Source organism: Danio rerio, chromosome 6 (assembly GCF_049306965.1).
Source record: "Danio rerio strain Tuebingen ecotype United States chromosome 6, GRCz12tu, whole genome shotgun sequence".
Lineage (NCBI taxonomy): Eukaryota > Metazoa > Chordata > Actinopteri > Cypriniformes > Danionidae > Danio > Danio rerio.
The window spans coordinates 48,399,105-48,412,893 of NC_133181.1; the positions used below are offsets into that span (position 1 = coordinate 48,399,105).

Below are 13,789 nucleotides of genomic sequence, written 5' to 3' on the forward strand. Positions count from 1 at the left end.
TCTTTTTTACATTGTCATTATACTGCTGTAACATTAAAGTTGGCGAAAAAGTGAGGCGCTGTGAATACTTTCCAGATGCACCCTATACAAAGAAAGAGTGATAAATAAAGTTATCAAGATTGTCAATGATGAGAAGCATCTTTTATCATACACATTCAAATTGTTACCATCAGGTCATTGATATATTGTGTTCCCTGACTAAATTATAATTTATACCTCAAGCAATTAAGTTTTTAAATGTATCCTCTCTCAGTTGATGGCCAGTAGACTGGATATATGTATTTAGAGTAGGGGTACCATGGTACTTTAGGTTTTTAAATGATTTATTTATATAAATGTCAAATGTAAAATGTCAGATGTCTCTGTTACTGCAAATTAAATTTCCCTACGGGCACAAATAAAGTTAACTAAGTCTATTAGAATGTTAAAAATACATAAAAATGCAACTCTTATCTGATTTCAGATCTTTCCTAATGATTTTACAAAAGATATTAATTTCAGAGTCTGCACTATTAAAATGAGTCTGACCCACAGACAGCAGAGCAGAAAAGACAAGCTTTAAACTTGTTCACCAGGTCAGTTTCCACACGGTATCATTAAGGGCTTAATTTCTGTCTGCGTCTCGATTGCACGCACACCTATTAGACCACACTCAGCATCCATTCATCCTGCATCTTCATTCATCCATGGGCTGGACCTCTTGATCTTCAAAAGCAGCTACTTTACGATTATAATGATTCATTCGCTTTTAGTCACGTTCGTCATTGAAGGAGTGAAGTGAGTCAAGTTTCTCACAGACATTTTGTCTCCACTGCTGTCAATGGCTTCACAAACGGAATTATAACTCATCAACGGAAAGTGTGTTGCTGAAATTTCAAAAATGAAAGCAGTTACAAAAGTTATAGAGTAGATAAATGAGTTTTGACTTCCTTTTTATTAGGTGTCTTTAACAACTATTTATTATATTACTTAAGTTGACTTATTTGTGCATGTCTATTGCAAAACACACCTTAGGGATAAAATTGTAGAAAGGCACAGTTAATCTGAATGTGATCTGATTTCAGTCTTTATGGCAAACAAAGTGTATGTATATTGGGACTAAGCTGAAAATGAATGAATGAATATATATATATATATATATATATATATATATATATATATATATATATATATATATATATATATATATATATATATATATATATATATATATATATATATCTTCATTCATTAATTTTCTTTTCAACTAAGTCCTTTTATTAATTTGGGGCCGCTACAGCGGAATAACCTGTCAACTTATCCAGCATGTTTTTTGCAGTGAATGCCCTTCAAGTTCCAACCCATCACTGGGACACACCCATACACACTCATACACTACAGACAATTTAGCTTATCCAATTCACCTGTATCGCATGTTTTTGGACTGTGGGGGAAACCGGAGCACCCGCAGGAAACCCACGCGAACGCAGGGAGAACATGCAAACTCCACACAGAAACGGCAACTAACTCAGCCGAGGCTCGATCCAGCGACCTTCTTGGGGGCACTTAGGCACGAGGCCGCCAACGCATGCCTCTCACCAGTACCGATATACAGCCATATCGCACTGCTACTCGTGTGATATTGCTCATATATATATATATATATATATATATATATATATATATATATATATATATATATATATATATATATATATATATATATATAATTTATTTATTTTTATACAAAAATTATGCTAACTTTGTCGTCATGAACTATCAATAAACAATATTTCAAAAAAGATGTATAAATAATAAACAATTCAAAGATCAACATTCACTAATACATTATTAAAATTCCAAGATGTATCTGTTGACATTACTGACCATTTAATTAACATTTATGAAAGATAACTAATGCTGTACAAATGCGATGTTTTTTTATAAATACTAGTTCACACATTAACTAAATGTTACTAAATGAGAAAAGTGTGCTGAAAAAATGTTTGCTGTTAATCCCAGCTTTGGAAAGAGTGATTCATTTAAATCAGTCAAAAGTTGATGACACTTAATAGTAATTCCTTACCTTTATATAGCGCTTTTCCTGGACACTCAAAGCACTTTACACATTTGGGGGAATCTTCTACTCCACCACAAGTTTGCAGCATCCACCTAGATAATGCGACAACGGCCACATTGTGCCAGACCGCACAACACATTAGCTGATTGGTGGAGAGGAGACAGAGTGATGGGAATGGTTAGGTGGCCATGATGGATAGAGGCCAGTGGGCAAATTTGGCCAGGATACTGGTGTTAAACCTCTACTCTTTTCAAAGGACATCCAAGGACTCACAGAGACGTCTCATTTGAAAGACGGTACTCACTGAGCAGTATAGAGTCCCCATCAATATACTGGGGAGTTAGGACCTCATTAACACCACTTCCAGCAGCAACCTAGCTTTCCCATGTGGTCACCCATCCAGGTGACCAGAACAGCCCTGGTTAGCTTCAGTGGGCGACCATGTGAGAGTTGCAGCGAGCTAGCTGCCGACACTTAATAATAGTAACAGCATAAGCCTTTTACAGTTATATAGACATAAATCAAATCACTTTAATGTTGTTACTTTGTGCTTTAATTTCAGGCATGTTATGGTAAACAAAACACAACTGAAGATAAGACTTAAAAAATATTTTAATACTATACACAAAAGTATTTTTCTTTACAAACACGTACAATAAATAAAAAATAAATATTAAATAAAAAGAGCTGAAATAAGACATCTTAAACATCCTTTTGACAGAAAAGGATGCAGGTCAACAATTTGACAAAAAAAAAAAAATCATGTTTACTACAAACATTTTTACAATTACAATTGTACAAAGTTTAATCAGACTTCAACCCCTCATATTCGGGCAGCTTTGTTCACTATAAGGGCACCACAGTAATATCCAAGGTTACTACCGTAGACTTGATAGTACCCTAATCATCAGACCTGAGACAGTAGTTATAGCATTTCAAAGCTTACCATCATACGTGTGCTTAATATGGCTTATGTTTAAAACATGGCAAAGAGCATAAGGGTCCATCTGACATGTGGAAAAATAGACTATAAAATGCATAAACAAACTAACAGTAAAGTGTTCATATTCCCAGAGGGAGTCCGTTTGATTGAAAAAGGGCATTCTAGTCTTTAGTCAGTTTTTTTTAAAATCCATTCAAAACAGTGTTGCTTCAGTCGACCGTATTATCACATTGCAAACAAATCCAAGGCCCCCACTGGGTCTTGCAGGCCCAAAATGCTGTATGCTATTCTCTTCTGATGACCTGCCAGCCGAACTCCAATATTCCCGATGTCCCTTTAGAAAAAGAAGTTGATAGAAAAACGTTATATGATGGCATATGGAATTTTTGGTAATACACATTTGGTTACATTTGTGTTTGGTTTTTGAATGCAGAGGATACTTACTCAATTTTCAAGCGCAGCACCTGGTCGAAAGATTTAATGCCAGCGAGGGCGAAGGTTTCTCTGTACTGGGCCATTTTGATGGATTCCAGCCATTCGTCCACTGACCTGAAGGGGGCGCCATCACAACCACTAGTGCTGGGTAGACGAATGGAGACACTGTGATGAAAATAAACCAGGTTTTAGTGAACATTGCTGCATCCCAGTTTGTATTTCATGCACTATTCTGCGCTGTTTTGAAGTATAAATCACAAGTGGATCATTTGTTAAAAATGACTTGGGCAAATGGGATTTCCATGATCTTTTGTCTTATTTTGCATGCTGATGTTTTCAACTTCTTAATTATTTTATTGTATTTAATTAATTATTTAACTAATTATTTATTTTTATTAATTGGTAAATAATATCATATTCATTCTTGTAAATTGAAAAAAAAATGCAATTCAATGTTATTTATTTTCAAAATATTTTTATTTTTCTTCCCCTTGATGTGCTTCTGCAAATTATATTTTGTAATGATGTTATTATTTTGTTTTATTTTATTTTATGAATTATGAATGTATGGAGGGTGAAACCTGCAAAAACAATAAATACATAAATACGCAAATATATAAATAAATGAGTAAACAAATCAATAAATTCTTGCTTAAATAAAACATTAAATAAATATATATGCAAATAAATAAATGTACATAGAAAAAATCCACAAATTCCTGCATAAATAAATATTGAAATAATTAATAGCTTGGGCAGGCAAATAATTAAATAAATATTCCCCTCATGTACTTATTCCCCTGGTGTAATTTATTTAATTATTTATAATATTAGCATTTTTAAAAAATATATTTATACATGGGTTTTTATATACATTTACTTATTTATTAATTAATTTTTTTATTTATGCAGAATTTTAATTATAAAATTAAATTAAACTGCAAAAAAAAATTAAATTAAATTAAATTAAATTAAATTAAATGTTTGTCTGAAAACCCACTTTATGACTAGCCACGAAGACATATGCAAAGCTTTCAGACTGATGTTATAGGACTAAATAATTTCATACACTAGATAATACCAGAAGTGCACAGGGTATATTAATAAGTGCATAATGTACAGGGCCTGATTTATAACACTTCTCATTCTGCATTAAATCTGCAGTTATCTATCAGCAGCATTTTGGAAGTGGTTTCTTACCGTGGGTCGATGCTGGCGATGGATGTAAGTGACTCCGGGTTGCGGAGCAGCTTCTCCAGGAGGTTGACGATATCAACAAAGCGTGGTCGAGTGGAGCGGTCCTGCATCCAACACTGCAGCATCAGCTGATTAACTGCTGACGGGCAGCCCATCGGTGCTGGCAACCTGTAGCCGTCGTTTATGGATTTCATCACCTGTGATTAAAAGTAAAAGAAAAACAGTGAAACTGAGCTCACAGAGGATGTGATATCATTCAACAGCCCCTTCAGGATTTTCCCAGATAAAGAACTAAAACAAATAATACTATAGGTTTTAAGAAAATCAGTCATTGTAGGAATCAAATACGGCACAAATATTTCTTCAAAAATCCTGGAGGGACAGATTCAGTGCAGTGTAAATCAAAGCTTAGGTTGCTGGGTACTTGCTAAGGCCTAAACTGGCTTTTCAAAAAGTATCAAGTAGTTCGTTTTTAATAAAATCGCTATTCACACAAAATTTAGACTCTTCAAAATGTTCATAAATTCATAAGAATTGAACAGTTTAATTTAAGTCTACAGAAAATACATAAATTTAGAACTTTAATTGACATTAAAACTGTTAAAGATTCATTCATGCATGTCATGTTTGTGCTTCTGCTCTTGAAATCTTAAACCACATTATTCATAACCACTTGATACATGATTCCATTTTTTGTTTTTTTAATGAAGGGTTTGAAGCACCAGAATTGGGGTGAAGAGAGTTTCAGTGGAGGGAAAGAAATCTGTTAGATCAATGGTTCTCAAACTGTGGTAACCAGGCTTCCTTCTAGTGGTACGCAGAGGAATCGCTTAATAGTTAATGTTAAAAAAAAAATGAACACACTTTTACCCTTTAAGACGTAAAATAAACCCAGTATGATCAGTAAATTGATTATAATATGCTAAACCTTTATTTTATTTTCTATTTTTTCTTGTCTAATTTCCTTTTCATATTCGTACCGGTTGTTGAGGCGTATCTCGTGTTTTTATATCCCAATGTTGGCAGGAATCGTATAATCACTTGCTTTTCTGACACAAAGCCTTCTCTAACGTGCAGTAAGCAGATCAAATTTTTATAGTTTAAATATGAAAATTCAATTAATATATTTAAAATACAAGTTAATGTTTAGATTTCAAAGCTATATACAAATATGTCATATATAGATGCAACATATTTTTCAAAATGTATCAAAAAGAGTTCAATATGATGACACAGCCTATAATTACGAGGTCCAAGGAACATTTTCAGATTTTGATGAATAGGCTACTTTAAAATAATACTTTACATTATTAAGATACAGCAGTTTTCTTTTACTTTTTAAGAACAGTGCTGTTTTAATTAAATTTTAAAAGCACATTTTAATAAAAATGTTGACGTTTTGTTTATTTTTATGTTATTGTTCAAATTATTTGTAGTTAAAGTAGCTGACAATAATAAATATTCATACTAATAAGAATTAATCTGCCATGTTTTTGAACTGTGCAGAGCTGTGGCTGCTTAATTAGGCCTACAACGCTACTGTATTTCAATATCGGTCATTACGATGGTACTTGGAGAGATAATGTTTTTCGGAGGTGGTACTTGGTGAAAAAAGATTGAGAACCATTGTGTTAGATTTAATAAACATATTTTGGGTAGGGTCGTACCAGCTGATCATAAGTTCTTTTAAACTGGAGTGTAAAGTCCACACTAGGAGCTTAGTAACTAGTAGCAAGTTTATAACTAAATTATACTACACATTTTAGATCCTACATTTGAAAGAGCAGGAAGAAAAACTCAGTTATGAAGAAATTCTTGTTTTAATTGATGAATATGAATAACGCAAAACACTCCTTGAAAAAAAATTAAACACATTTCATAAACTGAAAAAAATACATCGAGATTTGGGAGGAAAATAAGGTTGCGAGTAGAGGAAGATCATTCTTCATTATAATCGCTGTCGTCTCTTTTCTACCGTTATACATGGGGGAGGCTGCTGTAAATATTTAGTTGTAACATAGCGTCACATTTAAACTACGTTCAGTGGTGCAACACAAATAAATTTTAGTAATGTTTTAACTTAGTGTCCCTTTAAGTCACAACTAGGCTACGTTTAAACTTACGTACTGCTGGAGAATCTGGCCCCAGAGGACCAACTAAAAACTTATGAGTTCAGAATGACAACATTTTGAGGTAAACGAACCCTTTCACTTTTTGTTTCCTAGAAATGTCTTTTACTTAATTCATGTTTTTCATCATCACCCATTTTGATGTATAGCCATCGATCAAAAAAACATAAGTAACACTCCATACCTCTTGGTTGCTCATGTCCCAGTAGGGTCTTTCTCCAAATGACATCACTTCCCACATGACTATGCCGAAGCTCCACACATCACTAGCAGAAGTGAACTTCCTGTAAGCTATTGCCTCTGGTGCAGTCCAGCGAATAGGAATCTTTCCGCCCTAAAAACAAATAAAACAAACAACATACAATGTCAGACTTTTGTATACAATTCATTCATTCATTTTCTTTTGGCTTAGTTCCTTTTCTCATCAGGGGTCGTCACAGCGGAATGAACCACCAACTTATCCAGTATCCGCTTTTACACAGCGGTTGCCCTTCCAGCTGGGAAACATTAATACACACTTATTCACACACATACTATACGGCCAATATATTTTACTCAATTCACCTATAGCTCATGTCTTTAAACTGAGGGGGAAACCGGAGAACCTGGAGAAAACCCACATGAACATGTAAACTCCACACTGAAATGCCAACTGACTCAGCCGGGACTCGAACCAGTGACCTTCTTGCTGTGAGGCGACATCGCTACCCACTGAGCCACTGTGCTGCCCCACTTTTGTAAGCAATAGTAATTGATGGTCCCTTCTGGATTTTAAGTTAAGGGTTCTCATAGGGATGGTCATAAATTTGGATCTGTGGCATTTTAAGGATTAAAAACCCCTGCTATACAGGCATTCTGTTAGCTATAATTAACTGCAACTACATATCAAACAGTCATTAAAGTATTAGCAGACTAGCAGCTCATTACCTCCTAATGCTATATTTTGATGGTCTCCCAGCAGACATTCAAGTACAACTTATTCTGCTTACATTAAGTGAACCATCTACTAATACTATAATGACAGTTAGATGATTTGTAGTTCTAAAGTTACTTATAGACTATCAGGCCCACACAAAATCTGTGCACAAAGAAATACACAGCCGTTTAGTCCATTATTGAGTCCTATTTAATTACTTATGATATTTTGTTAATGATATTTTATGTATGATATTTTTAATCGGAAATAAATCAAATCAAATCATGTAAATGTGTACATACATATTCCATTTTTTATATTCATTTCAGTAATATTACTGACTAATATGCACATTTTTATACGATTTATTTACAATACAGTTTGTTTGATGTACAATGTCAACAGTGGTGTAAAGTTAAAGCAAATTACAAATACTCAAATTACTGTAATTGAGTAGTTTTTCTCAGAAATTGTAGTTTACTAAGTAGTTTTAAGCATGTGCACTTTTACTTTCCCTTGATTACATTTTTAGTGCTGTATCTGTACTTTTACTCCACTACTTTCCCTCAACCTGCAGTCACTGCTTTATTTTTTCTTATTTATGGGGATTGGAAAAATCAGTCCTGTGAGTCCAATCGAATTCAACATAGAAGGTAAATCATTTCATAATGAACTACCTTGAGTCAAACTGTTTGGAAGCAATAAAAGTGTCCAAGAAGATGTCCAAAATCTTTACGCACATTGAGCCAGAGACGGCTGCTTACCGTGTGATGACCGAAATGGCATTAAACACCCAGTAGGCACAAGATATCAACCTGACATCAGATTGACGTTGTACCCCAATGTCGTGGGGACGCTGCATTTTGTTTGCAAATGAAAATCGGTTGAAAATCAGAACCAAACGTCAGGCCAATGACATCAATGTTCAACCTAAAAGTAACCAAATATGATGATGTTGCAGCTTGATGTTGTGTGGACGTTACCACTATGACGTCTATCAGATGTTGGATTTTGGCTGCCATACCTGACAAATAAACGTCAGTTTCTGACGTCAATATGAAGTTGGTTTAAGATGTTGGCTCGACGTTGGATTTTGATCACTTTCTAACACAACCAAAAATCAACCAAATATCAACATCATTTGATGATGTTATTCGACATCAAAATAATGTTGTCCTTAGACGCTGGCTAGACATTGAATTTTGGCCACCTGACATCACAACCTTAATCTAACCTTCTATTAACGTCTTATGACATTGTGTGCCTGCTGGGCAATAACTAAATGCACTACAGAATGTTACGTTTACACACACATCCACAATTTACATGTAAATGCATCAGCTTTTTACCGCATAATACTCACTACTCTTGAGTACTTTTGAAAGGTCGCCTTTTTGCTCATACGTTGAGTAATATTTAAAACAGATACTTTTACTCTTATTGCACTACATTTTTAGTAAATGTATTAGTATTTCAAGTAATGGTACTTTTACTTAGGTATGATTTTTCAGTACTCCTTCTACCACTGAATGTCAATCACATTTTCTGTCTTTTAGTAGATATCCTATATGAAAACTTGCTTTGTTTTCCAAACAATTGAATCTAATTATATTTACATTGTAAAACTTAAATAAAAAGGTATTATTTTTTATTTCATGTTTTTATTTCAAGTTTTAGTTACGCTACTCTGAAAATCATTGCGCAGAAATCCTCACAAATTGCAAAACAGGTCGGTATATTCAGTCTGGCCATAGTCAACAGAACGTCTAAATGGCACCATCAAAATAATGTGTGAACCAAATAATGTGTAAATAAATTATTATGATTTATTTTGTAATGATTCTGTGTATTGGTAACACTTACAGTAGTGGTGTATGTTCCCTCAGGAAAGTCCTCCAGCACTCGAGACAAGCCGAAATCGGACACTTTACACTCCAAGTTGCTGTTGACCAGCACATTGCGAGCTGCGAGGTCCCGATGGACGTAGTTCATGTCTGAGAGATACTTCATTCCTGCTGCAATGCCGTTCAACATCCCCACAAGCTGGTATGAGGAAAAATCCCCATCGTGATCCTGTTAAGCACAAATAAAATCATCAGTGATTCTAATACATTTCAGATTATTCAGATTTGTTTATTCATAGACCAAAACACACCCTTAAATACTGGTCCAGAGCTCCATTCTCCATGTACTCGGTGATAATCATGGCATCTTTGACTGAAATGAAGGAGAACATCCTGTTAAAACATGCACTGCTATGTAGAGTTGCCAGAAGCATGCATTTATAATCTGATTACATTACATTACTTACATTTGGTGACGACACCTTCCAGACGGATAATGTTCTTGTGGGAAAACTGGCCCATGATGCTGGCCTCGCTGAGGAAGTCTTGCCTCTGCTTTTCCGTATAGCCTGGCTTCAGTGTCTTTATGGCTACTGCGACCTCACTGCGGCCCGGCATCTTCAGAGAGCCACGAAACACCTCCCCAAACTCGCCTGTTGGACAATTATGGGTTCTTAAAATTATTGATCTTAACTAATAAAATGAAGTCCGGTAAAATTGTACACAGAAAAAAAAATCACAGTAATACCTAAAATATCTTTTCTATTGGAAAAAGTCTTATTTGTTTTATTTTAGCTAGAATAAAAGCAGTTTTTATATTTTAAAACAATTTTAGGTTGTTTAATTTAACCTAACTTGCCAAATTAACCTAATTAACCTAGTCAAGCCTTTAAACGCCACTACAAGCTGAATACTACTATTACTATCTTGAAATGTTATCTACTGTCATCATGACAAAGATAGGATAAGAAATTATTTATTAAAACTATTATGCTTAGATATATGTTAAAAATTCCTCTCATCGTTATACAAATTGGGAGAAAAATATATAGAGGGCTTAATAATTCAGAAGGGATAATAATTCTGACTTCAGCTGTGTACAGTCAAGCCCGAAATTATTCGTAAATTATAAGTAAAAGTTTTTGTTCAATTGGAAATAAAAGCTGAGAAATATGTTTTTTTTTTTTTCACAATAACGCCTTTTGTTCATCGCCTTATTATCTTTTGAGAGAAGCCTGAGTTGTTTCTGGTCAAAAAACTTGTTGGTTCAATAAAGTCAGCTTTATTGTCAATTTAACCACCTGTACAGGACATAAAGAGAATCGAAATTGCGTTACTCTCAGACCAAACAGATAGTATTAATACAAAAAGTAAAAGTTTAATAAGAAATTACAATAATACAATTACACATATTAGTAAAAATAAAAATTTGTAAACAATACAGTTATACTTAAGAGTACAAGGTAAGGAGTGCAAACCAGAGTTGTGCAGATGCAAAATAGTAAATAGTGCAAAAAGCTTGTAAATATGATAGTGACAGTGTCTTTATAATATAAAGGTAAGTAGTATGAGGTAACTACTAGCAATGTTACAATGTAACAAAGTGACCAAAGCAGAGTTAACGTTTCTTTAACGTTTTTTTTTTTTTGCTTTAAGTTACTTTAAGTTAGAAGTTGAAGTCAAACGTTACTTAAAGTTCCTGCTAGGGTTATGAATAATTTCAAATAATATGTATATACTAAGTTAATATGCAAAATCCTCTAAAAGTGTCATCTGAAAATTTATTTTAAAATGTGCCTTTTTTCAGGCTTCAGTGTGTTTTTTGTGCCTTTAAAGTGAAATAAAAATGTTAATTTTAGAAGAAAATATTATCTAAAACGTTGAGGCTTTTGCATCTGAACTCTTCATACACTGTATATAAATACACAGATAAAATGCCCCAGTATTTTCTATTGTTAACTAAGACTATTTTAAAAAAAAAATCTGTGTTTCTATTATTTTGATAGTTGTATTACTAAAGTTGTGCAACTGACAAGTCAGTTATTCATGATTCCATGAGTTAGGGCTGCACAATATATCGCTTCAGCTTTGATATCGCAATATGTGTGCGTCCACAACAGTCACATCACAGGATATGCAATGTTGAGGGATTATAGTTGAAAAAAGTTGAAAATACAGGAGGTTTGTGGAGTCATTCCAAAGTATAACCATAAAAGAGTGAATCTGGCTAATTTGCGCATGTTTTTAAAGGCATTTCAAGAGAGTTCGGGTAAAAAAAAAAGCACATTTGTAACTTTATTGAAGAATACTTTTAATGAAATATTAATATAACTAAGACTATATAGAGTTATTTTTACATTTCATTACTCGCTTACTGTGTCTGAATAGTGTTTGACTCTCTAGAAAACTATAAATCTATGTTTATTTAACTTTATTTCTTTGCTCTATTGTAATTACTCTTGCTTGCAATTATTTCACATCCCAATTTTCATACAAAATTACCCCAATCTATCTAAATTCAAGATTTCTTTTTTCTACATTAAGCTATTCAGGTCATCTGGTGTATTCATTTCGCAATATTCTACCATGAATGAATAACAAACTGAATAAAAAAATGTTTACTTCAACTAAAATAAACCCAAAAATACTTAAAAATAAAATATATTCTAAAATATTTAGATATTTATATTAGTCCATGTATACTATTAATATACCATACGGCTAACACAATATGAACACTGACCTGCACCAATGACTTTCTGCTTGGTGATGTGACCAGGATGAATCTCACTGGCAAACTTGAGGATGGCCGCACAGGGGTCTTCATATGTGTGGGGATCGATGTAGGTCTTCAACGGAAGGAGTTTTTCTTCAAAATAAGAAAAGATTTGACCTTGGATTAGACGACACCCACTGTACGATGATCTTCAGTGATTCATACAAAGTTATTGCTGACCATCAGATCATTTCAAATACCAAACAGATGCACACAAATGCCAAAATCCATGTCATACCTGGACATGAAAAGTAATCTCCATCAACCCTCCGTCTGACGTGGGAATTCAGCCTCCTGATGAAAGAGCATTCAACATCACATTAGCGAGATAATTAAAGCTGCTATCTCGATGGTTTCTTTAAATGAGCATGATTGTAGATCAAAGCTGGAATGTAAACAGTGTGGGCAGGCATTGAAGGCCAAGTTGGGAAATCCTGCTCTGCGGTCTGGATAGAGATAAAGAAGAGAATAGACTGGAAAAAGTGAGAGCAGAGATACGTTCGCTAACCTTTTGTGCAGAAGCAGAATAACCACCACAATCAGCAACATGACCCCGCCCCCGGCGATGGCTCCCATGACAACCATGGAACTGTTCTGTGTCCGAGATTCCGCTGTGAGAATAAAAAAAGAAGTTCACTTTACTTATACTGACAAACACTGACGCACCACACACGCACACGCACACAGCCTATCACCAATGCATCTAAGTTACACACTTTCTCATGCCCGAAAGCATTCAAACTCAACGCCCACGCATGTGTTCGCACGCACTTACCGAGAGGCAGCGTCTCAAATTCAAGCTCCGCGCTGTGGCTGCTGGGATGGCCTTCTGCTGTCAGGGTGTGAACACGAAACACGTACTTTGTTCCTGGTAAGAGGTCATTAATCGGCACCGAGTTCTTCTCCAGAACCAGGACGGTGTAGGTGGTGACATCCAGCTCTCCAGGATCCTCCTATGAAACAAAGAGAAGAGGAAATTGAATATTTATGCTAGGAAGAACACACGGAAAGGCCATGAAACCCATGAAGAATGAGAAATCTGAAGAAAATGCTAAGTTCTCAAACTTTGCAGCCCGCGACCCCTATAATAACAACTCCAGTGACTCACGACCCCCACTATACTCGGAGTTGGTTATAAACATACAAATATTGCACCCAATGATGCACATACACACCAATAGGAACTATATAAACACAAGCATATTGACAACACAAAAAGTCTTTCCATCAAGCAAATTTCGACGAATTGGTTGGCGACATCACCAACCAGAGCGAGAGGTGGCAGTAACGCACCAAAAAGTTTGTTGTCGACCACTGAGAAAACTGGAAGAACAACAAATCGTCATCCTCGGTATCATATGGATTTACTTTCATTGGCTAGACATCGGCCTCACAGCTCTGTAAATGTCGGTGCCGTCACTTATTGATCTGCTATCGGTAAATGTAGCTTGTGTGGACGCTACTGAATTATTTGACTTAAATAATAGCTT

The 13,789-nt window shown here is 34.7% G+C and overlaps 1 protein-coding gene across 2 annotated transcripts in view; it reads right to left on the reverse strand.

Moving 5' to 3' along the window:
- Nucleotides 1-2,653: 2,653 nt before the first annotated feature.
- The window catches only part of epha2a (eph receptor A2 a), a 44,151-nt gene continuing 33,015 nt past the window's right edge, over nt 2,654-13,789 (reverse strand). For both annotated transcript variants that reach the window (XM_073952575.1, NM_131415.1), the window contains 11 exon segments: nt 13,075-13,252; nt 12,808-12,910; nt 12,538-12,593; nt 12,267-12,392; nt 9,991-10,176; nt 9,835-9,896; nt 9,543-9,752; nt 6,948-7,097; nt 4,638-4,831; nt 3,447-3,602; nt 2,654-3,336 (listed from right to left, as the gene is read on the reverse strand). In XM_073952575.1, coding sequence (XP_073808676.1) covers nt 3,228-3,336; nt 3,447-3,602; nt 4,638-4,831; nt 6,948-7,097; nt 9,543-9,752; nt 9,835-9,896; nt 9,991-10,176; nt 12,267-12,392; nt 12,538-12,593; nt 12,808-12,910; nt 13,075-13,252 — 1,530 coding nt within the window. In that variant the 3' untranslated portion in view covers nt 2,654-3,227.